General features: G+C 45.8%; 2 protein-coding genes across 7 annotated transcripts in view; one reads left to right on the top strand and one right to left on the bottom strand.

Moving 5' to 3' along the window:
• GGT1 (gamma-glutamyltransferase 1) overlaps positions 1–5296 on the top strand; it is a 65521-nt gene extending 60225 nt beyond the window's left edge. For all 4 annotated transcript variants that reach the window (XM_034791543.1, XM_034791544.1, XM_034791545.1 and 1 more), the window contains one exon: positions 3411–5296. In XM_034791543.1, coding sequence (XP_034647434.1) covers positions 3411–3554 — 144 coding nt within the window. In that variant the 3' untranslated portion in view covers positions 3555–5296. The remainder of the gene's footprint in view (positions 1–3410) is intronic.
• A 4863-nt stretch (positions 5297–10159) lies between these two features.
• Positions 10160–23552, bottom strand: part of GGT5 (gamma-glutamyltransferase 5) — a 112558-nt gene continuing 99165 nt past the window's right edge. For all 3 annotated transcript variants that reach the window (XM_034791266.1, XM_034791267.1, XM_034791265.1), the window contains 9 exons: positions 21184–21379; positions 20187–20344; positions 18788–18934; positions 18246–18382; positions 17054–17244; positions 15890–15984; positions 14159–14271; positions 12385–12495; positions 10160–12115 (listed from right to left, as the gene is read on the bottom strand). In XM_034791266.1, coding sequence (XP_034647157.1) covers positions 11969–12115; positions 12385–12495; positions 14159–14271; positions 15890–15984; positions 17054–17244; positions 18246–18382; positions 18788–18934; positions 20187–20344; positions 21184–21379 — 1295 coding nt within the window. In that variant the 3' untranslated portion in view covers positions 10160–11968. The remainder of the gene's footprint in view (positions 12116–12384; positions 12496–14158; positions 14272–15889; positions 15985–17053; positions 17245–18245; positions 18383–18787; positions 18935–20186; positions 20345–21183; positions 21380–23552) is intronic.

Here is a 23552-nt window from a genome sequence, read left to right as displayed (position 1 = left end):
AGGTCCATCTAGCCCGATATCCTGTCTATTGACAGTGGCCAGTGCCAGGTGCTTCAAAGGGAATGAACAGAACAGGCAATCATAGAGTGATCCACCCCCTGTCCAGTCCCAACTTCTGGCAAACAGAGGCTAGGGACACTCAGAGCATGGTGTTGCACCCTGGCCCATCCTGGCTAGTGGTCATCAATAGATCTATCCATTAATTTCTCTAGTTATTTTTTTGAACCCTGTTATAGTTTTGGCCTTCACAACAAAGAGTCCCACGGGTTGACTGTGTGTTGTGTGAAGAAGTATTTCCTTTTTTATATTTTAAACCTGCAACCCATTAATTTCCCTATTAATGACCCCTAGTTCTTGCATTCTGTAAAGGAGTAAATAACACTTTATTCACTTTCTCCACACCAGTCAAGATTTTATCAACCTCTATCATATCCCCCCCGCCCTTAGTCATCTCTTTTCTAAGCTGAAAAGTCCATCTTTTTAATCTCTTCATACAGAAGCTGTTCCATACCCCTAATCATTTTTGTTGCCCTGCTCTGTACCTTTTCAAAGTCTAATATATCTTTTTTGAGATGGTGCAACCAGATCTGACCAGAGTATTCAAGATGTGGATGTACCATGGATTTTTATAGAGGCATTATGATATTTTCTGTCTTCTCTGTCCCTTTCCTAATGCTTCCTAATATTCTGTTAGCTTTTTTGACTGCAGCTGCACATGGAGCAGATGTTTTTGGAAACTATCCACAATGACTCCAAGATCTATCACTCTAGTGCTCTGCTTCCTCTGATAACGGCTGTTGCTGTCCCTGTTTGGGCAGTGCAGACTGATAGGGAGGTATGTGTGGTCTAGATACAGAGAAGTGCAAAATTCAGACACTAACTTCGAATGCCCTAAAGTTTTGCCCTTTTTATTTAGAGCCATAAGGGCTCAGCTGAGCAACTGGGATCTGGGATTCTGAATTCCACCTCTAAAGCACATGTTGGGCAGGATCTATAAAGACCCCCAGACCCACTGCAGTTCTGCTTTTGTGGTCCATTCTACTTCCTGCTTATGTTTCCTCTTGGTACAAAGCACATCGCTGAACTGCACGCATGGGTTTCCCAAGCTCATATAATGTGCATTCTTTTGCCTTTATCCACACTGAATGTCATCTGCCATTTTGTTGCCCAGTCACCCAGTTTTGTGAGAATCCTTTGTAGCTCTTCGCAGTTTGCTTTGGACTTCACTATCTTGAATAATTTTGTATCATCCTGAAAATTTTGCCAACTCATGGTTTACTCCTTTTTCCAGATCATTTATCAATATGTTGAATAGGACTGGTCCCAGTACAGACCCGTGGAGGACACCACTATTTACTTCTCTCCATTCTGAAAACTGACCATTTATTTCTACCCTTTGTTTCCTATCTTTTAACCAGTTACTGATCCATGAGAGAACCTTCCCTCTTATCCCATGACAGCTTACTTTGCTTAAGAGCCTTGGTGAGGGACCTTGTCATAGGCTTTCTGAAAATCAAAGTACACCATCTCCACTGGATCACCCTTGCCCACATGCTTGTTGACCCCCTCAAAGAATTGTAGTTAGATTGGTGAGGCATGATTTCCCTTTACAAAAAGTCATGTTGACACTTCCTCAGCAAATCGTGTTCATCTGTGTCTGACAATTCCATTCTTTACTATAGTTTCAACCAGTTTGCCCAGTACTGAAGTTAGGCTTACCAGCATATAATTGCTGGGATTGCCTCTAAGCCTTTTTTATAAATTGGTGTCACATTAGCTATCCTCCAGGCATCTGGTACAGAGCCTGATTTAAATGATGGGTTACAAACCACAGTTAAAAGAACAGGAGAAAAGAACACCCGCTATCTTACAACAGAAAAACTTCAAAAACAGACTCCAAGGAGAGACTGCTGAGCTGGAATTGATATGCAAACTAGATACAATCAACTCAGGATTGAATAAAGACTGGGAATGGCTGAGCCATTACAAACATTGAATCTATCTCCCCATGTAAGTACTCTCACACTTCTTATCAAACTGTCTGTACTGAGTTATCTTGATTATCACTTCAAAAGGGTTTTGTTTTTCACTTACTTAATTAGCCTCTCAGAGTTGGTAAGACGACTCCCACCTGTTCATGCTCTATGTATGTGTGTGTATATATATCTCCTCAATATACGGTATGTTCCATTCTATGCATCCGAAGAAGTGGGCTGTAGCCCACGAAAGCTTATGCTCTAATAAATTTGTTAGTCTCTAAGGTGCCACAAGTACTCCTGTTTTTGCGGATACAGACTAACATGGCTGCTACTCTGAAACCACAGTTAGTAGTTCTGCAATTTCACATTTGAGTTCCTTCAGAATTCTTGGGTGAATACTAGCTGGTCCTGGTGACTTATTACTGTTGTTTATCAATCTGTTCCAAAACCTCCTCTAATGACACCTCAATCTGGGACAGTTCCTCAGATTTGTCACCTAAAAAGAATAGTTTAGGTTTGGGAATCTCCCTCACATCCTCCACAGTGAAGACTGATGCAAAAAATTCATTTAATTTCTCCACAATGGCTTCATCTCCTTTGAGTGCTTTGTTAGCACCTTGATCGTCCAGTGTCCCCACTGATTGTTTGGTGGGCGTCCTGCTTTTCCTGTTACTTTTTGAGTCTTTGGCTAGTTGCTCTTCAAATTCTTTTTTGGCCTGCCTAATTATACTTTGACACTTGACTTGCCAGAGTTTATGCTCCTTTTCTATTTTCTTCGATGGGATTTAACTTCCAATTATTAAAGGATGCCTTTATGCCTCGAACTGCTTCTTTTACTTTGTTTAGCCACGGTGGCACTTTTTTGGGCCTCTTACTATGTTTTTTTATGTGAGGTATACATTTAATTTAAGCCTCTATTATGGTGTTTTTTAAGTTTCCATGCAGCTTGCAGGCATTTCACTTTTGGGACTGTACCTTTTAATTTCTGTTTAACTAGCTGCCTCTTTTTTTTGTGCAGTTCCCCATTTTGAAATTAAATGCTAGTGTGGTGGGCTTATTTGGTGTCCCACCACCCCCACAGGGATGTTACATTTAATTATATTATGGTTGCTTATTACCAAGTGGTTCAGCTCTATTCACCTCTTGAACCAGACCCTGTGCTCCTATTTAGGATTACATCAAGAATTGCTTTGTCACTTTGTAGCAAAACCCCTTGGAAAGCCGGAGAAAGGAGGTAGCTGGTTGGAGGAGTGGGAGGGTGGAGATGGTGGAACAGGTTTCTGCGTGGAGCTACCGGCAGCAGAGGGGCAGCTCAGCAGTCCAGTATACTTGTGTGTTGCAAGTGAGGTACATAGCATGTACTGTGTAACTCTGTGTGCATCCTTCGGTGCCTCTCCTGTTGTGTGTTTACCCCTTCTCTCTGCATTGCAGGGCATAGAAGAGGAATTAAAGAAGAGGAAACACGATATCAAGCGATCTAACAGTAGCGCCATCGTCCAGGCCATTCTATGGACTGCTGATGGCTGGGCTGCTGTGTCTGATTCCCGGAAAGGTGGCTTCCCAGCAGGCTACTGAAGTCGCTCAAGCTGCTCTGACAGCCTGCTTCTTTGCAGCTCTAGTGACCAGCTTACATCTGGGGAGAGGGGGGAGGGAATACTTGGGCACTGCAACTCAGGGACTGTCACAGGAAAGAATGAATTTGCCGGCGGTTCTGCTAATGGATCTGGACAGATGTTATCGAGGGCCATTACTGAAAAGTGCCTTACAACAGATCAGTGTGCTAAGAAGAAACACAAATCTCCCAGAATATACAGCACCTACCTAAAGGGTCTAGTCCCTCCTCCTGCTCACCAGGGATTGAGTGCACAGCATTTGGAAGGTCCAAAGCCCCAGCTGCAGAAAGTGTTCCTTTGGTTTTCAGCTTTATCCAGCCAGTGGCTGTCCTTGTCTGTCCTCTAGAAGTTTCCGCCTTCCCGTGAGACATGAATGCTGGGCTGTGAATGGGATGCAAGGTGCTGGCAACTCTACCCTGTAAAGCAGTACACCCGAGCTACAGTCTGAAGAGTGATTGGGATAACCCTTTTCCACACCCTCACCCATTTTCTTAACAGACTATCGTCTTGCTTCTCATTTCAGGAGTTTGAGGCATGACGGGGTAGCTGAAGAAGTGATGGGGCCAATGTCTTTTGTTTGTTTTTGATATCTGTTCCAAAGCTGTAAAGGGAAGACAGAGGCTACCTTTTAAATTTATGCTGAAAGAGAATTACAGGCCTATGGAGGTAAACATCCCTGCTCTCACCTGTACAGTACACGTGTCCACAAGGGATCGGGAGGCTCTATATGACTAAGGCACTGCAGCAATTTGGCTCCTTGGTGCAACTCCTTCAGGTGCCAGAAAATAGGAACAAGGCTCCCTTATCCGGGATGCGTCTTCCCTTCTCCCCTCACCCCAGGAGTCTCCAATTTGTGTCTCACTATTCTCCCTTCTGCCAGCATGCAAATTCCTAGAGTCCAAAGGGAAAAGGGAGGAAGCATTTAAAGCTGAATATCATGGTATAAACTACTGACAGCCAGGGAAGCATGGTCTCTTGTCTTTCAGGTACAAAGCACAGCTTCGGAGAGGTCGGTTTGGTTATATCACTGTGATATGGTGTCTAGCAGCTGAAAAAAGATCTTTCTATAGGGGGTGTGGCGGGGTGCAGGGTGCCCATCCTTAAACTCCAAATCTGATGCGGTTGAATACATGGATTTTTCTTTCTTACCTGCAGCTTACCCCAAAGACTTGAATGTTGCAGAAGTTGTGTCCTTAGATGAGTGTGAAGCTGTAGTTTCAGCCAACTGTGTGTCCCTTAAACTTTTGAGTTGCTTGTGACTTTAGCCATCTTTGTAACAGAACAGTAATAAGAATATTCACCACGTTCAGAGCTCGGGCTCATTCATTTGGATTTGAGATGCAAGGTGGGTAAATAAGGCCTGAGCACCCTCGCTGCCTACTGAAGTCTCCCCACCAGAGGTGAGGCTGGTCAGTAGCTTTTAGAAGCCCTTGGTACTTTACAGGATGGGCACAAACAAATTGTCAAACCGGTAGCCTGCTACTCTCTTCATTGTCTGTTGGAGTTGGGTGAAATCCAAGAACTAAAATATAACTGGTCTAAACAGGATTTTAAAAATCCATTCAGTTGCAATAACTGGTGGCATTAGTAATACAAACAAGACTTTACTGAAAATGAATGTTAACCTGAAGTAGCCCTCTAAAGAACAAGCTCAAGTATTTGGCAACAGAGGGTCCTGTGGCACCTTTGAGACTAACAGAAGTACTGGGAGCATAAGCTTTCGTGGGTAAGAACCTCACTTCTTCAGATGCACTTCTTCCTCTTTTAATTGCTTGACTCCAAGAGCCTGTGGTTTTAAGAAGAAATTGATATGGTAAGACTCTTTCAACAGAATCCCGAGATGGTAACATTGATACAATAAAGACTGTGAAACAGTCTCAAGACACATTTCATCCAGTGGTTTGAGAGTGTACTACAGACTCTATTTATTTACAAGACATTGGAAAATAACGTGTATGTAAATCCTGGCTTTCTGGAAAATATGATGATTACTTAATAGATCACGTTTTTATATTGCTTTATTATGTGAGGTTTGATATAAGCATTCCAACAAGAGCTGCTCCTTGTAAAACTACTAGTTATAACCAGCCCATTGTGTCTGTTTGTGACACTTGTAAAATAGATTGGCAATGTTCTTTAATTACAATAACTGACATTTTCTGAGGTGGCCTTTGTTTCAGCTAAATACACAGAAATACATATTGCTACACATTTGTTTTAGATTGAGAAAGATATGCGAAGTAAGGAACTGAATTTTTTTTCTAGGACTTGTGGACTTATCTACATAATACAACCCAGCAGTCAGTAAGTTTGACTTTTATAATTTATATATATAAAATTTAGGAGGCGATCCAAAACATATGTTAGTATTTTACTTTTCTAACTACTTATTTCTAAAGTGTATACAAAAAAACCCATCTATTGATGGCACCAACATGTCATGTGACTAGTTTAGATTGAGCAGGGACTTGGGGAGTTTCAGTGGGAAATGAAGAAAGTTGCAGAAGTGATATACTTGGTCAGTGTATTGATGGTGCCACTTGCACCCTGAATATCTCCACCTGCTGGTTTATGGATCAGCATGGGAGAAACTAACAGTGCCAGGATGAGCTTCATAAACATAGTAATAGATGAGAGGAAATATTGTCTGCTCCCAAAATTAGATTGAGTTAATGCTGTGACTGGAGAATAGGACCTTTTTGTCAAAGTCATGAGCAAGAGAAATAATAATAATTTACTAATACTCCCAATAATTTGAGTAAATTATAAACGTTCACTTCCTTCACCCATACATTAATGCTTAGAATTTCGTGAATGGAATAAGAACAGTTAACCTTTCCATTTCAAAATTTGTTTGTAGTTTTAATTCCATTCAGAATGTATTGATACTAATAAACCTTAAGTGTAGGAAAACTTTCTGTGTTGCCCTAAATGAATGCGTCCACAGACTCAAGTGATTCTACAGAGACTATATTCAGAATTGTTGTAGAACGGTTGCTGTGAAATTTTTACTACTTTGTTGTCTGTGTATAGGACTTCTGCTGAATTGAGTTTCCCATTGGTTCTGAAAACTTCCTGGATCACTTTTTTGTTGGCGAAAGGTAAATGATGTTTATAGTAGAATTATTTTAATTTCTTTTAATGGAGTGAATTTATAAACTTTTTGTTTGATATCTCCAATACAAGAAGCAAGACCCTGTTTGGCTGTTCTATTAGCTGGTATTATGGACTGGGAAGTTTGAATATGGTATGTGATATCTTTCCTGCCTTTTAGGAGGCTGTTGCTGTTCTGGCCACTTGGATTTAAGGGTGGAATGTGTGGGGGTTTTTGTTTTTTAAATAATTGCCCCTATTTCATGGAAATGGCTGCCTAAAAGTGACCAGTATTTTATTTATATATTTTTAAATGGATCTGGAGAAGTTTGTAAAATTGTTTATTCACTGTGGTAAGACTCACTCTGTGAAGGGCTTGGGCCTTAGTTAAGGATAGGAGGCCAACACCATATTGTTATAGCAGTACAATCAGCATCTAAAGCATCTTCTACTCCAGTGGTTCCCAAACTTTAACCTATGAACCCCTTTCACTAAAATGTCAAGTCTCACGAGAACCCCCTCCTAAAAATGAATATTTCCAGGGACTTTCTCATTTACCTGAGTATAAATTATAAAAGCAGTGATCTTGGAAATATAAAATTTGTTTTTATGACATGCTTATTACACACTATGCATTATTAAGTGTCCCTGGCCTCTGTTGCCAGAAGCTGGGAATGAGCCTAAGGGGATGGATCACTTGATGATTACCTGTTCTGTTCATTCTCTCTGGGGCACCTGGCATTGGCCACTCTTGGAAGACAGGATACTGGGCTAGATGGACCCTTGGTCTGACCCAGTAGGGTCATTCTTATGTTCTTATTTATCATTACAGTATTTTTATTACATTATGAAAATGGCAACACTCTTCCAAGATCTCACTTTCGTAGCTTGTATCACTTTGAATAAGCCTGTTATAAGACAAGGCTCCTATGTTTCATCGAAGAGTATCAGATATGAAACAGCATGAAGGTATTTAAGAAGCCAACTGAAAGAGTNCCTCCCCCCCAAAAAAAAAGCCTCTTACTAATAACTAATTAAATGCCGGTCATTCAGAAAGTATCCCCCAAAAGATTTAGGAGCACAGTTCCCACAGTCAATGGCAATTGTGTTCCTAAATCCTTTAGGTGTGGCGTAGGTCAGGAACTGACTTTTTCCTCTGAGAATTTCTGATGAAAACAAATGTTTGTCTTTGAAAATGCTCAGATTTTGCAGTTACCAAAATTTAATTTCTTAAATATTTTGGGATGAAAACTTGCTTTTTCAATCTCTTATTTTTCATGAATTAAAAAAAAAAAAATCAGTTGAATTCATTTCCTGTCCCATTCTATATAGGTCCTTTTGCAACAGGGCAAGATTCTCAAACTTTTTCCACAGTATGTCAAGGTTTAGGTGTCAGTGTGTTGCTTTGATGGTACAGAAACCTCAATATGACTTATTTTCTAGCTGACAAACAAGTGCCAAAATGATTTGTCAAAGATTTGAACAGATTGCACTGATTATGTTTAAAAAATCCATAAACGTGGATTGACACGTTATGATTGAAAGTCCCAGTAGAGGAAATTAAGTAGAACTTAGGTACGATTTTGGAAAGCACCAGAGCAAACCATTCTAAAATGCCGGCTTTAGCTTCTCCAAATCTTTATAATGATACCAGTTGTCTCATATCACTCTAATTAAAGGAGCCTCATAAGATCCTCAGCAAGAGTTCGGCTGTTGCTATTTCGCAATCATTGCAGTAATATTCAGACCTCCACAATTCAGTGCATAATGCTGGGCCCAGGGACAAGCCATGAGAGCACAGTCCAGGCAAAGACACCCTTCTTTCAGAGGTGAAGTTGAACATGTGGCTGTTCAAAACCACCTTGAATGCCTTGCTGCTATTGGAAGAAATGCCAGAATGACGCGGCTGGTTCCATTCTCTAAGAACTGATCAGTTGGTGGGTGAAGTAGGGCTGCAGGCTAAAAATTCCCAGCATCTACAAGCCATTTGTAAAAGTAGTTTATTAAAAATATAACTTTGTAATACAAATTTCCATTGGAAAATAGAAGCATAGCCTCTGCTCACAGTGTCACGTAAAGTCCAGGGAAGGTGGCAGTGGACAGATAAACTGGCCTCTGCCCTTTGGCTGCAACTAGCATGGGGGAGGCAACCATTGGAGAAGCCCAGGGCTAGACCTGATTTATGCTGAGGTCAGGGTTGAGGTGTAATATGGTAGCAAAAATAGCTCCTGCCTACATCCAGCCAGTTCCTCATTTTTATACACACTAAGCAACATTCACCCAGCCAAAAGTAAGGACAGCTCTAGCGCTACTTCTGTTCAGTTTATCTGCCTAGCGTTTTATGGTTCTACGTGATTGTTCTGCTAGCGTACAGTCAGGGGGCCTGCTCTTGAAGAGTTCGGTCCATTTTTGAACTGACTGTTTTGGGCCTATGTAATTACCCCACAATTCTTGAGTGGCAACTAATTGTAGTAATTAGTGCTACCACTGAGATGTCAGTCTACCTGCAGCTCAGGTCATAAGACTACTCCATCACAACAGCTACTGCAAGCACCAGACTGTAACAAGTCTGTAGGTGAACTTAAAGAAAAAGCAGGGCCCCTCTCATTCTACGTACTACAGAATGAGTGCTAGCCAAGCAGCAACATTCTTTTATCCTCTGCCGTTCTGCCACACTCACATTTACTACTTGTTCAGGCAAACACTTTAAACCGCAAGCCCTGCTTCAGGAAAACACATGCTTTACGTACTAATCAATGAGTAAGACCAAGAAATTTGTTTTCCAGACAAAACATCAAGATGCTGTGGTGGTTCTAGTGAAATCGTATTTCTGTATGAGACACCACTATGATGCAGCAGTAGCTTCTCATGGAGGTTGATGCAATAAAGGTAGTTTCTTGGTGTACAATTCCTGGAGGAAAGCAGCGCTCTCTTTGTAGCAAGTTTCATTTTCAACAGCATTGAAATGCATCTAAAGGCTGACTTTTGTTTCTCCAAGTTAATAGAGTTCTAAGTGGCTAGCATTTTATTTACATGATAGGAGCTTATGGGTAGAAAAGGCAGGCATCCAGCAATCTGGTTTCATGAGATACAGGATTTTTTTAAAAGGCATGTATGTACACAGCCATTTGTGACCAAAAGATAACAGTCAGAAGGGTTTGCGGAGACATTTTAAGCACGAGTTTAAAAAAAGTGGTGGAGGGATAATGAGACTGGAGTAAAAAGACTAAGGGTACATCTACACTACGGGGGGAGTCTATTTAAGATACGCAAATTCAGCTACGTGAATAGCGTAGCTGAATTCAACGTATCGCAGCCGACTTACCCCGCTGTGAGGACGGCGGCAAAATCGACTTCTGCGGCTTCCTGTCGGCGGCGCTTACTCCCACCTCCGCTGGTGGAGTAAGAGTGTCGATTTGGGGATCGACTGTCGCGTCCCAACGGGACGCGATAAATCGATCCCCGAGAGGTTGATTTCTACCCGCCGATTCAGGCGGGTAGTGTAGACTTAGCGTAAGGTCTGACATGAATGTAACTGTTTGCTTTTCTGCATAAGATGGATTAACAGAACAGGGATCTATTAATGCACAAAAAGCCAATATAAATCTGTTATACGCAAGGCTTTAAAAGCGTATAATAATCACAAATTCCTGTATGCAAACAAAGGTTCCCGTACACGTAAGTGACTGCAGGTGAATTTATAGAGGCATGCTGAGTCTTTGGTCCTATGAATTTTTCTAAAGCCCTTTAAAAATATCAGTGTACAAATATAAACAATGTGACTGCATACCCAGTCATACTTATGGCAAGGATGAGGCATAGATAACACCCTAGGCTGCTCACGTCTGTGACTTAACAAGCACTAGTCTGTTCCCCTGCTACAGGCGTATTAGCTATGACTGTTCTTTGGCATGTTCCTACACTCCTCTCCTCGAATTCTCCGAAAAACGTAGGTCACTTGTGGTAGTTAATCAGGGGCAACTCGTTTTTGTGGAGCACAATTCTTCCTGTGGACACAGGCGTAAACTAGTCACAGAACGCACAGCACTTCTCTGTGTCGTGTCTCAGTGCGTTGGTGGGCGCTGTAACAGCTCCAGTTAGGAAAGGCTCATTGCGTATTTGTGAAGATGTAATAGAAATCCTGACTACACTACTCTTACCTGCACCCTTATTTTAAAGGGTCCTCCCAGAACCCATTTCACTCCTGTTTTGAAGAAATATTCATTTCCTTCTTTTGTGCGTCCTCACTTCAACTCATCCAGGGGCCTGTCTTCAGCTTCCCTTGGAACATGTCTAGATAAGGATGAGCGAGGAAATTTGGCGAAGGCTTAGGGTTCCCTGCCCCCAGGGGAGAGGTGTAAGACTGGAAGATTATAATATATCATCAGTTCCTTCCAAAGGAGAAGAGAATTCACATTATCCACACTTATGCACAGTCACGCTTTGCACAGCTCATTTATAGCGACTCCCGCTTAGGTAGGGCCTAAGAAACCTTCAGTGCTGCTACAGAGGTGGCCCTCGTTCCTATAGTAGCTGACTGCCGCAACAGACGCTGTAGTACATAGACCAGTTTTGTGCTAATACTAATTTCAAATGATACCCCTGGGACAGGCAAAAGCTAGACAAAATGTTGTTAGACTCATTCCCTTATTGTGTGTCCATGCAAAGCTGTATCTTGCAGCTCTGCTGTGCAACTCGTTGGTGCTGAAACACACCTGAGCAAAGAAAGAAGTCTGTCATCGCTGCCTATTTCCCATGAATGGTGTGGCCAGAAAGCACATTCACACGTCAGGGGTTTTCCAAAGCCAGAAAGAAACCACTCCCACTCCTATCTGAGGATCTTCAGACTCTAGGGAAGATAGATTCAGGTTCCTGAGGGCAGCTCCCACTGGCACTGGGCTTTCCAAATTCCCACTGCTTGGTTAATTCCTGATTTCTGGCTTCATATTCTAAATAGCTGCTTTGTTCACAAAATATATTTCTATATATCACACAAGTGCTGGTCCTTTGTCCTCTGGACCCAGCTGGCAGATATAATAAATGGAGGGTATGATTCTAGCCAAGACTGGCTGACTAGTGCCTGTAACAGCTTGAAGGTAGCTTGTCATATATTGGAGAGTCAGTTGTTACTATGAGTCTCACCCACACTCTCTGCTAGGTGGCTTCAAGAAGTCCGACTGGTACAGGAGATGTCAGGGGTGCTTCCAGGATAGCTGGTGCTCTGGACCCAGTTATTTCATAGTCTTTTTGGCTAGAATAAAATGTTTGCTACAGCACTTGTTCTTAATACCCAGATGACTCCCCCTGCTTCCTTTTATCAGAATAAGCAAAGATGCATCTTCCTTCCTTTGAAATCCCCTGGACAACATTTAGGAACGTGGTGCGGTTCTGTTCATGGTGTCCTCTGCGCAGCAGTCCCTTCTTAACAGCCTGAAAGGGAAGGAGCAGAAAAAACGAAGTAAGTCTCGCCGGGGCCTCTGTTGTGTGTTGCATCTGGGCATATTCTCCCATGGGACGGAAACATGTTGAGCAGCTGGCCCGGAGACTGGGTTCAAATAAAAGGGACATCAACTGGAAGTGGGACCCTCCTAGCATTCGGTGTGGTGACAGACAAGGCAGCACTCATCCGCCTGCCAGTTATATTTGTAACCCACACAAAGGACAAGCAACAAGTGCAGGGAGAGCCGGAAGCTGCTCACCTCTTCAAAGCCTGACTCGAACTGGATGGAGTTGTCCGTGGAAGCATGGAGAACTGGCAGTGAGATGGCATGCTTCAGGTCATAGCCAAACCAGAGTTTGTTCATGATTGCCTGCAGTGGAACAAACTCAGCAGTTAATGAAGGTGAAGGGTGAGAAACTGGGTCAAATTCTCATGTACACTGGTGCAAACCCAGAGCCACTCCTTTGAAGTCTTTGGGCTATATCCTACTTGTATGGCAGCGTAAGTCTGAAGTAACTCTAGACGTTACTGATTGACACCAGTTATATCTAGGCTCAAGTGAGAGTGACTGCTCTCCCTAAGTCTGGGTGGGCACCTTTGACAGCTTTAGTTCGTCAGGCCTCTTGAACCTGGTCAAACTAGTATATGCAGTTTCCACCACAGGGCGAGTCTTCTCCAGACTTGCTACCTACCTAGGGATTTGAATTAATTACCCTCAGTGATGTTGGTTCCTTCAGGAAACCCTGTAACTCGCTCACAAAGTCAGAATACAATCCTGACCCCCATGAAAACACCTATAGGGTTGATACAATAGTCTTTTGCTATGTGCCCATATCTCACATAGACAACTGGCCATAAAGATGCTGTGCACCATACCAAGGGAGAGCAGCTTATTCTCCACACCCTGTTGCTCCATGGGCCAAGGAGGGCTAGACACAGCTTCCTTCAACAGACCAAGACTACCCTTGAAACAGGTGGCGGGACAGGAACAAACACGCACAGATGTTCCCCCCACACCCCAGATGCACTCACTGGTCTAAATGAACGGGACAGAGTTTGAATCTGTCTTGATTCTCCTTGCCTCATTTGAACATCAGCCCAGCTGTTATGAAACTGTTAAGAACAATATCTAGAGCTTTAACAAGCTTCTGGGATGAGTCTTTTTGTTGCTGGCAGCCAGGGGTTCATTTTTCATTTAGCCTCCTCTAAAAACAGACTACGCACTAGAACAACAAGCCCTAGGGGACAGGAGATGGGCTAGAAGGCTGGTCTCACCCATCCCTAACTGCAGTCATTCAAGGCTGGGTCAACACCTTGGCCTACAGTGACTGCCTCGGTTTCCTGTCAGCGAAAGCCTGAACTAGCAAAAGGGGGAGGGTGAGAATGAATGCGACTCAACATCCGGAGATGATGGTGCCAACAGTGAAGGGGAGATGTGCCTCTCGAGCTGGCCAGAGTGTGACTGTGAAATCCCTTACCCCACCTGGAAAGCAACCTGGGGACACTTTGTCCCCAACCTCTATGGAGAGGAAGTGATTTTCCCCACCCCCAACCTCTAATGAGAGGAGTTTTTAAGGACAGGACTACAATCGCATCAGGTTTATGAAAGAGGACACGGAGTGTGCGGAATGGCAGGAACATTCCCTATCTGGTTTGGGAGGTGGTACCAGCGATACCAGTTTTAATAAGCTCCCATTTCATCGTCTCTACCTCCAGTAGACACATCATCTTTTGCTTTTAGCAAGAAAGTCTAAGCCATCCCTGTGGGGCAATGACAGAGCTGCCATGAAGTGAAGGAAACTCCAGTTCATGGGGATGTTAAAACCCACTTGGGCTAGTGTCCAGTGTAGTCACAAAGGCTGGTGGGCCTGCAGCACCCTCAAACAGTCTTAACAGCACCGACAAAAGGAGCTGCGGCCCCCTCTGCCCTGCAGGTAGGTTAATGAACGTTTCATGTGTTTAGTAGGAGGAAACTCAAATGAAGAGCAGTAACTTTAGAGGCTCCTTCCCATGCCATGCGGTCACTCACTCACCAAGGCAGTGGCACTGATAATCAGGTCCCCTCCTGAGCCTCCAATCACCAGCTTGGAGTTATCATCTTTGGAGACGAGAATGGAAGGCACCATGGCAGAGGGAGGTATTTCTCCTAGAGAAGATGGAGAATGGAGTTATTGGCCCATCTGGCCATAGGGAAAAAAACAAACTTCATTCATTGCAAATCTCTGTTTGGCTCTTCCCTGTCCACACTGAACCTCGCCCGTTCCCCTCAGCAATTCAACTTTCCATCAGTTGTTCCAGAAATACAAGTCTTGGGGATTTGTTTTTCCCTTGGCCAGAGGCAACTCCTTGGAAGCCCAACCTGCACTAGAGGAGGCCTGTAACTATGAAGATGCTCTCACAGCTCTGCTTAGTTCTGTAGTGTGCTGCAGCCTCAAACTTCTTTGGGAACTGCTGGAACTAGACACCAGTGATAGGCACAACCTGGGCACACCAGTGTTCGCAGTAGGGCTATAGTCACTGTCAGGGCCGGCTCTAGGCACCAGCAAAACAAGCTGGTGCTTGGGGCGGCACATTTTTAGGGACGGCATGGCCGGCGCCAGAATGTCGCCCCTAAAAATGTGCCCCGGCCGCCCTAGCTCACCACGGCGCGCGAAACAGCTGATTCGTGCGCCGCTACTCGCCCTCCCTCCCAGACTCTCAAGCCTGGGAGGGAGGGGGAGCAGCGGCGCGCGAATCAGCTGTTTTGCGTGCTGCGGCCGCTCGGGGTCTCCCCCTCCCTTCCAGGTTTGAAAGCCTGGGAGGGAGGGGGAGACTCTGAGTGGCCGCGGCGCGGGCGCTGCTTCTCCCCCTCCCTCCCTCCCTCCTAGGCTTGAGAGCCTGGAGGGAGGAGGCAGGGCTGGGGATTTGGGGAAGGGACGGAGTTGAGGCGGGGCCGGGGGTGGGGTAATTCAAAAACTGGGGGTGGGGGACGGCCAAAATTGTTTTTGCTTTGGGCAGCAAAAATCCTAGAGCCGGCCCTGGTCACTGTTCTGTCAACCTTTGGCATAGCTGAGCCATGGAAGAATTCCTTAGGATGAAACTTACCTGCCAACATGGAAAACAATGTGCCAGTAGCCCCAGGCTTAGGGTGACCAGATGTCCTGTTTTTAAAGGGACAGTTCTGGTTTTTGGGGACTTTTTCTTAGATAAGCACCTATTACCCCCCCACCCCCATCCTGTTTTATCACAGTTGCTATCTGGTAACCCTACAGGCTCGAGCACTTTATTTACACCTATAGGGTTATACAGCTATAAATACACCTCTGGCACTATAATAAAACTATTTAAATTCTTGGTGGATGCGTGTGTCTTGTGAGGATTATTATTTTCCCCCACAATCTGAGAATTGTGAAGTCACTGGGAGCCGAGAGTAAACACTGCAGCATTTATCCCTATATGAATTGTAGTTACTTTTCTGAGTTCAGCGTCTCAGCATTTTGCCTCTGCTTTGTATGCCCTGGCCAGAAAATGAATGAAAGAATTTTACAGACCCAGGTACTGCACTAATTCAGAACAAACTCACATCTAGTTCTGGTCAGAAAAGGATCAGGGAGGAAAAGTAACCTCTGACCCTTGGAATGTCTTGCTGGAGATCATTTCCCAAGGTGCACTTCGGGCTCAGAGCTATGAGCTAGATGCTCAAGATCTGGGGGCACATCCAAAGGTTTGTGGATGCTCACGGCACGTTCTGGCCTTTTGTTTAGATACGAGGCGACAGCTCTCACCGCTAGTGATCTTGTTTCTTGGCTTCTTGCAGAAGTCAGCGAGCTCGTTATTTAAAATGATCCCAGTGCTTGGGGAATATACCATTGAGCCAAACCTGAGCGGAGGGAAAGCACACGTGAGATGTGGTAGTCCAGGACTGTTATGCCAAAGATCTCCGACAGACAGAACAGCAGAGAACCCTTTGGGAATTACCACTGGCCATGCTGCACCATGCCAACCTAGTGCTGCCATATACAGGAGCCCTTAGAAGACTCTGCTAAGCCCATATTCAGCGCAGAGGTGCCAGTGCCTTAAGGCTGCGGTACCTTTATATTTACTGTTGTGTGGCCACAGGCTGTGTGGGTTGCTGAGTCCACTATCTGTAAGAAGAGACAAGAGAGTTTTACCTTTTGTATGGCTACGTTTTGAAATCAGAGTAAATACTACACCCAAATCCAGAGACATCACTGAACGGGCGACAAAACTGAGACACTTCTACTTCCTAAGCCAGCTGAGTCCAGGTGCTTGTACAAGAGTTGCTGGCTGCCATTTTCTAGAGCACCTCTCAGTAGGTGGCTCAGTAGCAAAAACTACTGAGCAAGTTGTTTGTCCTGTCTGACTCTCAAGTGGGCGTGGCAGTGAGGTGGATTGGGGCTACGTCCCTTGATAGCAGGGGGCAGTTTCACTGCTCCAGCTGGGAACAATCAAACTCAGATGACTGGTTGAGGGAAGCTCAGAATAAGGCTGTCCTGAGGGTAGCTACATCCCTGCTCCTGCCTTGCCTATTTCTGGGAAACTGTAACACGGGCTGTTGTATTGTTCATAACCGTCTTGGGAGCCGGGTAACTGGCTGGGCCAGTTTGTTATACTGGACAGTAGGACTGTGTGTCAGTTTCAGTAGAGACCCAGGCCATCTGGTCCCCTCCTTATGAGTACAGCACAGCAACCCCCTTCCTTCCCCCTCACTCCCCCCCGAGTGGCAACTTGCAAAAGAGTGAAGGTGGGGGAGAGACAGGGGAGACCTGAGACTGAAGCCATTTCCAGACAGTCACAAGATGGGCAGCAGCCATCTTTCAAGTGGCACTACCCACACTTGGACGCTCCAGGAGCCCCACAAACCTGCTCAGCAGAGTCCCAGTCACACTCCCTCTGGGTGACCAAATCACCAGGCTCTGGTCACTTACGGCTGGTTGATAGTGCTGGTGACAGACACAGCATTGCCATCTTCAGCGAGGACGGAGATGTGGGCGGTGCCGTAGCCTATGTTGCTTGTCTGTGACAGATTGTAAAAACTGTTTGGATGGTCACCTCTGTCATCTATACGGTTCCTGGCAAGTTCAGCAAAGGAGTTGGACAACAGTTCCTGAATAGTCACCTAGGAATAAGGCCAAGGGCAGTGAGATGACCCTTCCAGAGCACAGGGATGCTGCTGCAGGCTGAAGAGGAGGTCATGGGGTTTAACTCAAGGTGATGGAACTCAGAGAATCTACATCACCACTCAAGCACTGTCAGCATTTGTTGCCCACTGTTTCCCACAACGCACCTCCTCAAACAACACTAAGCAGAGCTATCAGTGCTTAATAACCAACTCCTGAACAAATGAGAACACTCTGGCAAACAACAATGGATGACACCTGTAATCCAGATCCTCTTTCCTGCTTTAACTGATCAGGTGAGCAAAGCCATTGAAATGAAACAATCAAAACACCGACATTGAGACTGTCTGAGAACACAGGGCCCAATTCTGCCACCCTCAGCCAAGCTAAGCAGTACTGTCCTCCACCAGTTGTCCCACTGAGTTTACTTCTTCCCCATTGCAACAGGACTACACAGAGTAAATTCCTACTCAGCACAAGTAAGCATGAGAGAAGTAACACGTAATATTGCAGTGCAGTATTCTAATGAACCTTAAGGGGACTTGGCAGGTTGTTTGGAAAGTTTATCTTAGGGAGTGTAAAGCAGATGAGTTTATGACAAAGAGGTTTCAAAACAGAAACAGCAGCCCTGCAGCAAAGCTATAGAGAAGGCAGGAGAGGAGGAAGGGGGCCCAAGTTAACGGCTGTTCTCCACGACAGTGTTTCCTATCAACTATCCAATGGACAGTCAGGACAGGAAGCCCAAGTTTGCACATATTCATCTTACAAGTAAGAGTTCCATTGAGATGGAGATGCACTGGACCAGTGAGCTATGAAACTTTATGGGGTTTGGGTACTAGAATCTTATTAGCAAGGAAACATTGACTGGACTTTAAAATACATGGACAATTAACAGCAAATTGATTTCCGTTTCTTCCCTTCCCCCACTGATTGTGCCGCAGGGACAGTCTGAGATCTGCAATGGCATTTCTGGCTGCCTCATGGAGCTGTGCCGGCTCACCTCCTCTATGCCAGAGAACTGCGGGTCATCCAGTTTTGGCTTTTGCCCATTGCCAAACTTCAGGGCCTCTGCAATCCGATGGTAGGTCTCAATCTTCCCACTGGTCGACTCCAGGGACTTTGGCGTGAATTTAAACTCTTTGGTGCAGGGTAAACCAAAGGGATTAATGAAGTAAGGAACCAGCTGCATTATATCGTGAGTCCTAATCCGATCTACTCTTTCTGCCCCATCCCTATTCTTAATCCATTTCTTCCCATCTAAGAGATTTGATCCCGCAGACTGGGCATGGGCTGAGAGCCAGGAACACCAAAGTTCTAATTTCAGCTCTGAAACCAATTTTCTGTGTGACCTTGGGAAAGTCAGTTAACCTCTCTGCCTCTATTCCCCTAGCTGTATAATGGGGATAATAAGGGCCAAGTAGTATTATTACATTGCTGTTTCTGATCTCATCCTGCCCCTCCACCCACTGTCACGGCCAGTGCCCTTCCCGCCCAGGTAGATGGCACACGATACAGAAATCTGCCTTTCATTTCACAGATTACCTTTCAGTATGTTGAGGATGAAGAGAAGAACAGCACCCCCAGCAGGTGGTGGAGGGGAATACATTGTGTATCCACCCAGAGAAATATTCAGAGGTGTCATCACTTTTGCCCGGAAATTCTTGAGGTCCCTCAGCGTCAGACTGCCGTCTTCAAGAGAAAACGAGAGGCACGTGCCATTGGAGTGATAGCTTGCTCTATGGGTACCTGCCATAGGCAGAGAGAACCAGAGCCCCTGCAAGCCTGATGAATACTTATTACAACCGGCCCCAGCATCCCCCCACCTTTTGCCCTTCCTCTTTTGTGTGTCAAACCCAAGGACAGCAAAAAACTGATACAGCTGGTGAAACAACTGCACAGTGATCCTGAATGACAGAGCAGAAGCTGGGTTTCAGGCTCCACTCCTGGGGCTGAGCCAGGTCATGTCTGCCCCCAGTGGAAAGGGAAATGGCATGAGTTGCCCTGCTGTTGGACCTCCACCTGCTGGTTGCCCCACCGAACAGTACTGCTGTCATTCCCCTAACGATGGACAAGGTGAACCCAGAATGAAGAGCAGGAGGGGGGCTCTCAGACTAGGAACAAAAAAGGAAAAATATTATTCGAGGACTGTATTTTCTGCACTCAGTGAGTCAACAAGACATGAATAAAGTGCAGCAACCAGTTGGGAGGCTATACCAAGTCCAACAGGAGACTCATCCTCTTACTCCTTATCTCACATCAGGAGCCAAATGTGTGGGCAGGGTCAGCTTCCTCATGAGGTAAAATATCTGCAAGTTCTGCTCTTTCCTTCCTTTGATAAATGAACCCTCAGCTGTATTAAAGTCAAGGCTACATCTTTCCTGAACATAGACCTATTTTCTTAGCTGAAAACCCTATTGTGTATAATCCCTAGGCATCAGGGCTCAAATCCCAGCATGGTGTAATTCCACAGAGTCAGCGGAGTTGCCCCAGGAAATATCAGGCTTAGCATTTTCACCAATACTTGTCATGATGCCGATTTTTAAAAAAGGCGACTAGTGACTTTGAGTGCCTCAATTTTTGGGGCCCCAAACAGAGTTCTTTGCACTTATCTTTATTGAATTTCATCCTGTTGATGTCAGAATAATTTTCCAATTTGACAAGATCCTTTTGAAATCTAATCCTGTCCTCCAAAGAACTTGCAACCCCTCAGTTTGATGTCATTGCCAAAATTTATAAGCATACTCTCCACTCCATTATCCAAGTCATTAATGAAAATATTGAATAGTACTGGAGCCAAGACTGACCCCCTGCGAGACCCCACGAGCTATGCCCACCCAGTCTGACAGTGAACCACTGATAACTTCGCTTTGAGTATGATCTTTCAACAGGTTGTGCGCCCACCTTACAGAAATTTCATCTATGAAGTATAACTGTTACCTACTTTCATTCTTTATGTCATTCACCAAATCCTCTGCTATCTTGCCCTCATAAAATTCTCTGGCTCCCTTCTCTGCTACATTCTTCAGTGTTTTCAACAGGGCTGGCCAAGAGATGATTGCATCAGGTTTTAGGACCACACCATTCTTACAGAACTGCTGGCTGTTAAGAGAGAATGTCCATCAGTTCAGGTTTATAGCATGCGTGTGATTATTTCTCTCCCTTAACAGAGTCCCCATTTGCCAGCCAAAGCTTGTTTCTTCTGTGTACCATTTGTCCTTGTTCTCCAAAGCTCCACTCCATACCACCAGGGGCTGGCCTGTCTTCATACAGTACCGCTCCCTTGGCAAGCATGTCTCCATATCAAGTCCCACACAAAGATTCCTTACTCTGGGTCTGAAGCTGCAGCCTTTACTCAAGGAATCCCAATAGGAATGCTCACACGAGTAAGACTGCAGGTTTCTGCCCTGTCAACGGACAGTTGCAATACTGTCAATGTCTTTCAACAGAGGCAATCTTCACACATCCAGTCCCCCATCTTATTTTCAACATGCAGATGCACATTTCCCAGGGCAGCCAAGCTCCACCCACCCCCTGCCCCACTTCCTCCTCCCCTGAGTGCACCGCATCCCTGCTTCTCTGCCTACCTCCCAGCACTTCCTGCCCAGCCGCCGCCAAATAGCTGTTTGGCAGTGATAGTACGTTCCAGGAGGGAGGAAGAGGAATGGGAATGTGGCACACTCAGGGGAGGAGGCGGGGCCGGTGCAGGGATTTGAGGAAGGAGTTAGAATAGGGGCGGGGGGGGCAGAGTTGGGGCGGGGACTTTGGTGAAGGGGTTGGAATGGGAGCAGGGCAGGGATGGGAAGAGGTGGGGCAGGGGCGGAGCCTCCTGAAAGGGGTGGAGTGGGGGCAGGGCCGGGGGTGGGGGGTCGAGCGCTCACGGGAAAGAGGGGAAGTCGGTGCCTATGCCACACACCCAGGTGAAATACAACTTCTCTTACCACAAGGATGACTTTTTCAAAAAGCTCTGTAACAGCGGGTGACTGAGAAATTTGTTCAGCGTTGCTGGCATTCTGATTCCATTTGTAAGGAGCTTGATGGTTGGTTCAAACAGCCATTTCCATGGCAACCGGCCATAGCGCCTGTGGGCTTCTTCATATCCACGAAGCTCCCCCGGGACTGCAATCCACTGGCTCCCTGCACAAGCAGTTACGATATTACTCACTGCAGTAACCCCTCCCCCCATATAGTAAATCACATAATTCAAGGTCACATCCATCTGAAGGCCACCACTAACAGCTATGACACGCTAGGAAGGGAAGCAGAATCTAGCACCAGGAATTCCCAATAGTTTCAAGGTGTGGTCCACCCCCGCTTCAATCCCACTGGTGATAGCACAGGCCATTCCCCCTGTCAAGGCTGATTCCCCACTCTGGCACTTCGAGTGCAGAAGGTGGGGGCCCACAAGGATTCTAAACATTAATACTGGCCACTCCAAGCTTGTATTAAACTCCCAAGGTTACAGCTTTTCTCTGACCTTGCATGAGTAAATGCTGCCACCACCCAAGTGCAGAACCCCTTTGAGAGCCCAGGAAGGCGCACTTGGGAATTCCTTCCTGTGGGGTACCCTCATGACCTTTCACACCCCACCCCAGGGAAGAGCTGAGAAAGAAAAACAAAGGAAATTAGCTGTTGCCACCAGCTAATTAAACAACGTGCACAAACCTCTTAAGAACAAAATTGGATTTTGGTGTTCTAAAAAAGGTAAATTTTATTAAAAAAAAGAAACTCAGGCTATTGCTAGATTTTAAAAGAGCAATTGCAAGGATTAAGCATCAAGAATAGTTTTCTTGAGGTTCAGCTTAAAGGTTACAAGCAACACAAAAGCACTGGGGTTAGCACCGAGAAGTCCACAAGTCATAAAGAAATAAAAAGAGATAAACCTAATCGCGTCTTCCTAGACATTTCCTGATCTACTGACATATCTGGAGTTTCAAATGAGTAGTTTCTAGGTATGATACTGAGGATTTTTCATACTTGGCCGCAACCGTCTTACAGCATAACTGCTGCCCTGCCCGCCTCTCCACGAGAGAACAACAGCCAGACCAAAGGGGAGTCGTTTTTCAACTTTAAAAAGTTCAAGCTTCCCATTGGCTCCTTTGGCCAGGTGCCCACTCATTCCTTTTCCCTATGCATCGCAGTGAGACATTTTAACCCTTTAGAGGTAGAGCAATTAGAGAACAGCTACTAAGAGGGATTTTTATAGCTAATGGCTGGCTGGGTGTCCATAAAAGGAAGCTACCCTCGCCCTTCATTTATCACACATGCACCCCTTCAATCCCACTGGCGATAGCACAGGCCATTCCCGCCCCCCTTCAATCCCACTGGTGTTAGCACAGGCCATCCCCCCCCCCACCCCACCCCACCCCACCCCCACCCCCGCTTCAATCCCACTGGTGTTAGCACAGGCCATTCCCCCCTTCAATCCCACTGGTGTTAGCACAGGCCATTCCCCCCTTCAATCCCACTGGTGATAGCACAGGCCATTCCCGCCCCCCCTTCAATCCCACTGGTGATAGCACAGGCCATTCCCCCCTTCAATCCCACTGGTGTTAGCAAAGGCCACCCCCACACCCCTTATTCCATCAGAGATAGCACAGACCACCTCCTCCTCCCTGCCCATTACTGATAACCCTCCCCCAGCTGCCTGTTTCATAAGCGATAGCTCAGCAATTGCTTACATGGAAAAACAATGTCTATCTCGCAACTGAGCAGCGGACACAAGTCAGGGAGCCAGCACCATGTGGCCAACCAATTCACCCCAAAATGGCAACAATTCCCCTCAGACTTTCAGGGGCACAACCAGCGTTTTCCCAGCGCTCTCCCACCCCTGCTCTGCACCCACTCCCAACCTCTTGTCCCCACACGCTCTCCCTGCTCTCACCCCCCCCAGCCGCTGTCTCTGCACCCAGCCCTACACACACACCTCTGTCCTGCTGCCCCACACCCAGCTCTGACCTCTCTCCCCCTGCACTCAGCCCCAGAGACCTCCCTGCCCCACAACCAGCCCTGAGGCTGTCAGGCTGAAGAACACCATCTCCACCAGGGACCAGGCATTTCTGGGAGCCCCAGACCACATCGTCCTCCTGCAGCTCCGTTTCCCCAGTAAACTCCAAAAGCCTGGATCCAATTCTCCCACCCTCCTTGGCACTGGGGGTCGTGGTGCCCCTGCTCCATTTCTCCTGGGGGTTGACAGCTCTGGTCGGGGCCAAGAGGGGGCCTAGGACCTCTGGCCCCTCCTGCTCTTTGCACCCCAGCAGACCATCACTATAGGGTACAACTTGCCTAAGGTTAAACAGTGAATCAGTGA

The sequence above is a fragment of the Trachemys scripta genome, chromosome 15, assembly GCF_013100865.1.
Source record: "Trachemys scripta elegans isolate TJP31775 chromosome 15, CAS_Tse_1.0, whole genome shotgun sequence".
Taxonomy (NCBI): Eukaryota; Metazoa; Chordata; order Testudines; family Emydidae; genus Trachemys; species Trachemys scripta.
The sequence above is the reverse complement of the archived record's forward strand: the minus strand, read 5'-3'. Positions and strand labels throughout refer to the sequence as shown.